The 8,508-nt window shown below is 48.1% G+C and overlaps 1 protein-coding gene across 1 annotated transcript in view; it reads left to right on the top strand.

The window, feature by feature from the left end:
* The first annotated feature begins 752 nt into the window (after nucleotides 1–752).
* CELF6 (CUGBP Elav-like family member 6) overlaps nucleotides 753–8,508 on the top strand; it is a 29,347-nt gene continuing 21,591 nt past the window's right edge. Inside the window, 3 exon segments of the mRNA XM_006087833.3 lie at nucleotides 753–934; nucleotides 937–1,041; nucleotides 4,704–4,786. Coding sequence (XP_006087895.1) covers nucleotides 781–934; nucleotides 937–1,041; nucleotides 4,704–4,786 — 342 coding nt within the window. The 5' untranslated portion in view covers nucleotides 753–780.

Genomic DNA, 8,508 nt, shown 5'->3' with positions numbered 1-8,508 from the left:
GGAAGACAAACGTGTTTGACGCTCGTGGGTAAGGAAATGGTTGTAGACACCGAAGAGAGGTGTGATGGGGTGGAGTAGGATGGCTCCGAGGAATTGGCCTTGGCAGTGGGAATGGAGAAGAGTAATAACCATCCACCCCTCAGGTTGTGTGCCCGTGTGTGCCAGAGTGTGAGGAAGGGGGTAACTACGACTCCCACAGACATCACCACGCATGACGAAGCTACTTCCCCTCATGCGATCCAAGGCGCACACGCGGCGATTCACGGCCACGCCCGCTCACACTCACAGGGAATCTGAAGGTCTGGTTGCCATGGCGAGCAGGAGCGCGTGAGTCCGGCAGCCCCTTCGCCCCCAGCAGAGCCTTGTCAACTCCAGCTCTGATTGGCCGCTGTTGCCTTATTATGCAAATTATTTGCGTAGACTCCAAGGACTGCTGCCTGACGTCACCAATCACGAGTGTGGAGCTCAGGGCTCGGCTCCGGGAAAGCTCGGGCGGGAGCCCAGAGAGCTCCGGACCCGGACCTCAAGCCAGACCCGCGTCCCGCCGGCTCATTCTGGGCCTGCCCCGCCCACGGCCCCGCCCCCCCTTTATTCCGGCCCCACCCTCTTTACGGCGCCCCTCCACCCAGGGACCCCCGCCCCCCTGTTGCAGCGGTCCCCGCCCTCGCCGCCCCTGGCCCCCGCCCTCTCCCCTCCTGGCCCCTCGCCTCCGGTCCTGGGAGGGGACGGCGGGACCGGCGGGACCGGCGGGACCGGAGGGAGGGAGGACTGGTCGGGGAGATGGGCGCGGCGCCCGGAGGGTCAGCGCCGCCCACCGGCCCCGTCCCGCGCTTGGGTTTCAGCACCGCGGACAGCGGCGTCGGCTTGAGCGGGCTAAACCCAGGTCCTGCCGTGCCCATGAAGGACCACGACGCCATCAAGCTCTTCGTGGGGCAGATCCGCGGGGCTTGGATGAGCAGGACCTCAAGCCGCTGTTTGAGGAGTTCGGCCGCATCTACGAGCTGACGGTGCTGAAGGACCGGCTCACCGGCCTCCATAAAGGTGCGCGGGGTCAGCCCAGCCCAGCCCAGCCCAGCCCTACCCAGCCCTACCCAGCCCTACCCAACCCTGCCCAGCCCTGTCCAGCCCTGCCCAGCCCCAATCCGATTAGAGTTCGGCCCAGCCCAAACTCCAGCCTCAACCACAGCCCCAACCGTAGCCTTACCTAGATCCAGTCCTACACTAGTCTAACACCAGCCTCACTTCAACCCACTATCCTCCCCAGTTCACAGAGCCCCGAACCCAGAATTTTCTCTGACATGCTCCCTCTGATCATCACTCTGGTTCCCTGACATGTTCTGCACTCTAACCTCCAACTTCCTACATCCCAACAGTCCCCGCCTTTCAGTTGGATCTCCCTCCACCCCTCTCATCAGACATCCCAAATCCTGGAATTTGGAAACTTATTCCACCTTCTTGGTCTCTAATACCCTCAATCTCCCAAATGCTGGACCAAATCATTCCTGAATATCCTCATCTGGTGCCACCCTACTCAGACCTAACCATCCACGCACATATCTTGGACTTGTACCACTCATTCTGGCCTCCAAGCCCAGCCAACCTCCAGAGCCTTCTTTTGACCCTTAGACTGCCAACCTGAAATGCCACAGGTCCAAACTTGACCCTTCTTCAGAACCCAGGCCTAGTTAACTCACAAAATCCAATCCCCCTCCTAGCTCCAAATTCCACCCTCATGTTTAATAGTAAATCTCTCCAACCCCTGCCAGAATTACAACATAGTGTTCTTCTGATTTGAGTCCAGAACCCTAACCTCAGCTTGGAACTCGTGCTCCCTCATCTCAGGTTTTCTCTCAACTGAACCCACACTACTTTCGTGCTCTAATCTCCCCAATTCTATGCCTCATCTTTGTCCCTCCACAATCCTCCTATAGCATTCTGCTTTCCCTCCCTTACAGTCTAGTCCTGGACCAGAGCCTGTGGACCAAAGCCTTAGGGTGGGTCAGGTTGAAGAGGCAGAAAGGGTCTTTTCCCTGCCCTTGCTAGAGAGACAGAGATAACATAGTCTTGTGCAGCCACACCCCTTTCTTCCGTAGAGAGAGGGAGGAGGCTGTTTACATGCAGACAAGTCTGTCCAAGCTAGCTGGAGTAAGAGAGTCAGAGTCACATGTCATACATGGGTGGGGGAAGGAAATGATATGAGGAGAAACACCTTTATCTCTCCTTACCTTCACCATACTGTGGTTTCAGGATTTGGTGAGGAAGGCAGTTTTACCTACTATCCTCCATGATCTTTTTAGAAAAGAAGTTGTGGGCCCTGGGTAACAGCTAAATGTACTTTCCTAAGGGCTGAGAGCTGTAATCAGGCTGCCACCTCTTTTCCACTGGGACACCTTGGGGAGTTCCTAGGCACACTAATATAGGGGCTTCAGTAAAATAAATGCCCATAGAAGCTCTAGGACCAGCTAGGTAGCAGTGTATCTTCTACCTTTTGGGCTAAGGTTATATTAAATGGGGCATAAAAGGACAAGACTATACCACCCAGATTCCTTCTAATTCAATCCAGCTGCCTGGCTGTCCATATCCATAGCAATTTATTTTCTTATTTTCTAGACACTTATTTTAGTATGTAAGTTCAAGCTAATCTTTTAAGGCCATCTTTACAATAAGGGCAGTGTATGGAATACCTTTAATTCTCACTCTTCTCACTCTTTTCACCATCAGAGTCTCTGACTATTTCCTTATCCTCTCTCTCCCTCCCTCCCATTTTTCCTCCCTCCTCCTTTCTCTATTTAGCTCTAATTCTTCCTGCTTTTCATTCATCTGTCTTTACATGCTTTCCTGTCTTTCCATCCCTCATTCTCCCATCCCCATCCCAGTAGTCCATATAGGCTCCTTTAGGCCACAACTGGGCCCCTGAACCTTTCAGACAGGGCCCCAGCCCTGCCCAGTTCCGATGTCAGCTGATATGGTGTGTTGACAGAAGATGGAGCAGAGATGTAAGCAGAATCAGGTGTTTGGTGATTTAGCTCCCAACCAACCTGCAACTCTCCAAGGCAGGGTTGCCTTGCAAGATGATCAGGGAGGGTCTCCAAGTCAGCATCTTCCCCCACCCTCTCCCCAGCAGTAGTGACGTCCAAAACCAGAGTGACTCATTTTCCTTTTGGTGGCTGGGTACAGAGGGAGGCAGCCACAGTGCTTTGAAAACAACCTTAGCCTAGGAGTTAAGAGACTCCAAATCCAATCCTGCCACTGACACACACTCTGGGCTTCAGTTTCCCTATTGATACAATAAGTGTTTGTCCCAGGAGTTCTCTAAGGTTCCTTTCATGCAACAAATGGCAGATATCCACCCACCTTAAGGGGCCACCCAAATAGAAGACATAGGAGAAAATGTTTCCATTTGCCTTTCTAGTCTGCTGAGATCTAAGTGGAAAATTGCACCAAGCTCCTTCCTACATCTACTTTCTCTTCCTTCAGTCTTCCTCCTTCCTACATTCAAAGACTCTCTCTAGAAACATATCTTATGTCACAACACTGCTTAAAACCCTTTAGTAGCTTTCCACTGCTCCTAGGAAAAAAAGTTCAAAATCCAGACAAGATTATAGAAGACCTGATCCCTGAATACCTAACTGGCCACTCTGCCCCCATTACCAATCTTCAACCATACTAGCCTTCCATCCATTTCCCCAACACACTGGATTCTTGACTGAGTTTTTATATGTGCTATTTCCTCTGTCTGAAATAATCACCACCCTTCTTGTCATCTGGTTAAACTCTATTTATTGTTGAGAACTCGATGTACTCTGAGATACTTCTCAATTCTTTGGACTCGGATGCATGCTCCTCATGATCCTTTACATTATTCCCATGAGGGTGGAGAATGTGTCTGTTTTGTTGCCACTTTATCCCCAAGTCCATCGTAATGCCCCATCAAAATAAGTGAGTGAGTGCTCAATGCCTGTTGGAAAGGAAGAGATCCCCGACCCAATGCTTCCTAGCAGGTTAAGGTTCTGAGGCTGAACAAAGAGGGGTAGGACTGACCCTTTGGTTCAATTCAGACTCCTCCTCCACCCTATTTCTACTGGCTGTTTTAAAGAAGTCAGATTTGAGGCACAATAACCCTTTAAGAGGCCCTATCTTGAAGACTTGGGAGAAATAACATGATCAAGCTCCTTGGATAGGATGGGAGAGCACTGGAAGTTTTTACTTACAGGAAGCCCTTAAACCAGCCTCATCTTCCAAACCTCAAATTAACCCATTCCTCGGCTTCAAACTAGGAGGAAGGAAGTGTTAAGAAACTGTGGGGTTCTGGGCTTGGATCCCAACCCTCCTCCTCCTCTTCTGCCTCCTCTCATTGAAAATGAGTTGGGAGACAGTATGATTCCAAAAAGGAAAAGGAAGGCTGGGGTTAAAGCTGAAGGCAAAGTGGCCTAATGAGGTTTAACCCCAGCACGATTATGGCTGGAGTGGTGAGGAGAGATGTGGAATTGTATAAGCATGTGACTGGGTGTGAGTACACATGTTCCCTAGGCCAAGAGAAAATGAGAAAGAGTCAGAGGCACATGAAGCCCCTCCCTTCAGAGAAGAAGCAGTGTCTTTGGTTAAAGGAAAGTGACCTTGAGTTTGTCAATTTAATGGGGTCTTTATAGGAAGAGTATTTGGGGGTTTCAGGAAATCCCCTGAGCCAGCCTCTTCCTCCCCAGGCTGTGCCTTCCTCACCTACTGCGCCCGGGACTCTGCTCTCAAGGCTCAGAGTGCACTGCACGAGCAGAAGACCCTGCCAGGGGTAAGTCCACCAGCACTTGGGGGGTGGGGATGGGAATCACCTCAGACTTGGGACATGCCCTACATGCATGCCAAAGCAGCATGTAGGAGCTGGATTGGAACCAGAAACTAGCAGCAGCAGCATCTTTGTAGAAGAGGGCTTACTTGTGCTCTGAACAGCTACAGGTTCTTTTTTATATTCAGTCTTCTGGCTCAAAGAAATGAGCTCAAGACCCTTGCCTCAAGTGTCCCACTCCATCTTTTAGGAGAGGCATCAGTGTTGTGAGCCATACAATTTGTCCACCTTGGCTGAAATCATGGCTTCTAGTGACATTTGTCACTGGTGTGAACATGGATGCAGATACATAAGCAGTGGTTCTCAACCTTCTGGCCCTTTAAATACAGTTGCTCATGTTGTGACCCAACCATAAAATTATTTTCGTTGCTACTTCATAACTGTAATGTTGCTGCTGTTATGAATCATCATGTAAATATCTGATATGCAGGATGGTCTTAGGTGACCCCTGTGAAAGGGTCGTTCGACCGCCAAAGGGGTCACGACCCACAGGTTGAGAACCGCTGGTTTAGAGGCTCTGCTGGGATGATATTCCATGTTCTCCAGTATTAGGATTCTTGATGGCAGGTCCCTCTGGTCCTCTTCCTGTAATTTTTTTGGGATACCTTGACTCACCAAGATTGCCTTCCCTCTATACCTTAAACACTTGGCTAAAGTTAAGAGAGACATGATTCTACAAGGTAGCTGGGCCATTATATATCAGTGGCACCTAGCATGGCCTTGGCTAATGGCTAATCACTGGCCAAAAGGCAAAGTGGGATCTATTGACCATGTGGCAGGAAGAAAGTGGTGATTTTTAGGAACTAGCATAGGTTCACCAAGATCCAGTAGTCATAGTACCCATCCTCATTTTCTCTTGTCCAAGGAGTGATGTGTCTAAAACAAAAGCACTATTGAAATGCCCCTAGTCAGGTCAAACCTGGGACTATATCCAGTTCTAGGCTTCAGATTTAAGAGGGTCATTAGCCTACCATAAAGAGACCATGATAGGAAATAAAATATACTAATATATGGAATGATAGTTCGAAGAAATTGGAGATATTTAGCTGAGAAGATAGGGTTTAGTCGGGGAGCTTTATTAGGGAGGCATCATAACATAATAATTAAGAGTACTAGTTTTCTAGTCTCAAAGACCTGGATTTGAATCCCAGCTCTGCCATTTACCAGTTTGGTGTCTCTGAATACATTACATAGCTTCTTGAACTCCAATTTCCTCATGAATAAGGAGTGGGTTATACTAACACTTAGTTCACTAGGTTCTCATGAGGATTAACTGAAGTTTAGCAAGAGTCTGTCACAGAGTAGGATCTTGATAAACATTACTGTTAGGAGTGGGGATAACCATTTTCAGATTCTAAAGAGGGATTTGTTTTTTATATGGCTCCAGGGTCCAGGATTAGGATTAGTGGGTATAAAGAACAGACACAATAATTTCAGTTCAGTATAAAGAAGTCATCCCTTTGAATTGCATATGCCATGAAATGGGACAAGCTTTGCCTAGAGCTGATCAAGCTGTTAATGGGGTGTCAGATCCTAGAATCTTAGTGATTGAAGCAACTTGAGCCTCACTCTTGAAGATTCAGTGCCAAGTAACGCCAACATATCACCCTCACCAATCCTCTGTATGCAGGCTCTGGAGTCAGACAGACCTGGGTGTGGATCCGGGCCCCACCACTCACTAATTCTGTGACATGGAGCAAGTCTTTATCTCTCTAAGCCTAACCTTTCTCTCTGTAAAACTGAACTCATAGGGCTGTTATAATAATTAAATAAACTAAGTCATATAAAGTGCTTAACACAGTATTTGGTAGACAGTAAGCAGTCAATAGTTAGCTGGTGGTAGTAGTAGTAAAATGGCAGCATTAGTAGAGTAGGAGTAGTAGAAGTCATTCATCCAACCATAGGAATAAATGACTTCTGCTGCTCAAATTAGAATTATCACTGAGGCAAACTGTAACATTTCATGTAGGAAACAGCATGGTAACGGTGCAGAGACAAAAGGAACAGGCTGGGTGTAAAATGAGGTTGGAAGCATGGAGGAGGGCCCATGGGAGCATGGGCCTGGCCACAGAGAAGATCCACAGAGGGCAGTGTTTGAAGAGGAAACTTTGGATACCAGGCTGAGGAGTTTGAATTTTATCCTGAAAGCAAGTGAAAGCCCCTGAAAAGAATTAAGATGGACTTTGGGAGAATAAAACCCCTCCTCAATGAGCCATAGGACTCCACAAAATAAGGGATACCTAGAGGACTCTATGAACTGAAGGCACCTGATATAAGACTACTGGGATAATTTCTGGGGGAGAAAAAGAGAAATAAAGAAGGCAATATTTATTGATTCCAGAACTTTACAAGTTCAAAGTCATTTAGTCCTCTATGAATAAGGTTTTGTTATTGGCACTCCCATTTTACAGGTGAAGAAAATGGACATAGAAAACAAGTGACTTGCCTAAGGTCATGTAGCTACTAATGGGAAGATCTGGGCATTAAGGCCAGCTAGTCTGGCTCCAGAATTCATTCAGTTACCTGAGCCAATGTGGTGACAGGCAGAAGTCTAAGATTCTGGAGGGGTTGGTGACTGAATACTTCTGCCCCCTCCGACTATTTCATCTGCAGTCTTCCAGCATAGCCTGGCTTCCTCTGGTACTGCAGGAATTGGCTTTATTCACCCTCCCTAGTTTAACAAAGTGAAAATTAATATTTAATTCTCCTAAATGAAAATCAATGGCTTTGTTGGCTAGCCCCAGCAATGTCTGTGCCATCAATCTTTTCTCTGGGCCTGCCAGGGGCAGTGGCAGCTTTAGTCACCTGGCCTCACCCACACCAGCATGGGGGGAGGTAGGTGCCCAGCTCTCTGCAAGCACTAGGTCTTGGGCATAGCTGCCATCTGCTGGAGAGCAGGAATAAGATCAATCTGGGCTCCTGGAGACAGGCAGGACTATCACTGTGACCAGGAAATGTTGGGTCAGCTCCGAAGAGAAACCCCTAGGGTAACTGCTGATCTGGGACCTCTCCTTGGTTCCCTTCCACCCGCTAACTTTTGTCACCTATCAAAGCTTGGCTTCCTTCAGACTTCAGTCATCTGTTCCATCTTCTGCAGCTCCTTCTCCATGAAGCTAGAAACACTTCTTTCAGTCTCACTTTAGGCTCCAGAATGTACCTGAGGAAGGTGAAGCCCAACCTCCGCCCCACCTTCAGAAGGTGCCCTCTTATTTGTCTCTCTCCCTGCTTATGACCTTCTTTCCCTTGGGCATCCAACCCTTCAAACACTGTGAAGGAGTCAGATATAACTGAGTAGATTTGCTTTTGCAGGTTGTGCCCTGCACAAAACAGCTTGAGTGGAAAGGACAGATAGGGGCTAAAATCCAGCCATGCTCTACTGACCAAGCTATGTGCATTTGCACAGAAATGTGTCATCCAGAGAATGGGACACATTTTTTCTAAGTCACACAAAGGCATTTATGTGCTAGCAGCCACCCAGTGAGTGAGTCAGAGCCTTTGTCTTCAAAAAGCTTCAAGCCTAGAAGTAACTCATTGCATCTCAGTGGGGTTCACATCTAAGTGTGTAAAAGAAGCATCAGGAGTGAAGAGGGAGAAGCTTCACAGAGGAGATGCTATCAGAGCTGAATAGTGATCAGATCCTATATAATAAAAGGCTAATATGCAAATTG

This window comes from Myotis lucifugus, unplaced genomic scaffold, assembly GCF_000147115.1.
Source record: "Myotis lucifugus unplaced genomic scaffold, Myoluc2.0 scaffold_41, whole genome shotgun sequence".
Taxonomy (NCBI): domain Eukaryota; kingdom Metazoa; phylum Chordata; class Mammalia; order Chiroptera; family Vespertilionidae; genus Myotis; species Myotis lucifugus.
The sequence above is the reverse complement of the archived record's forward strand: the minus strand, read 5'-3'. Positions and strand labels throughout refer to the sequence as shown.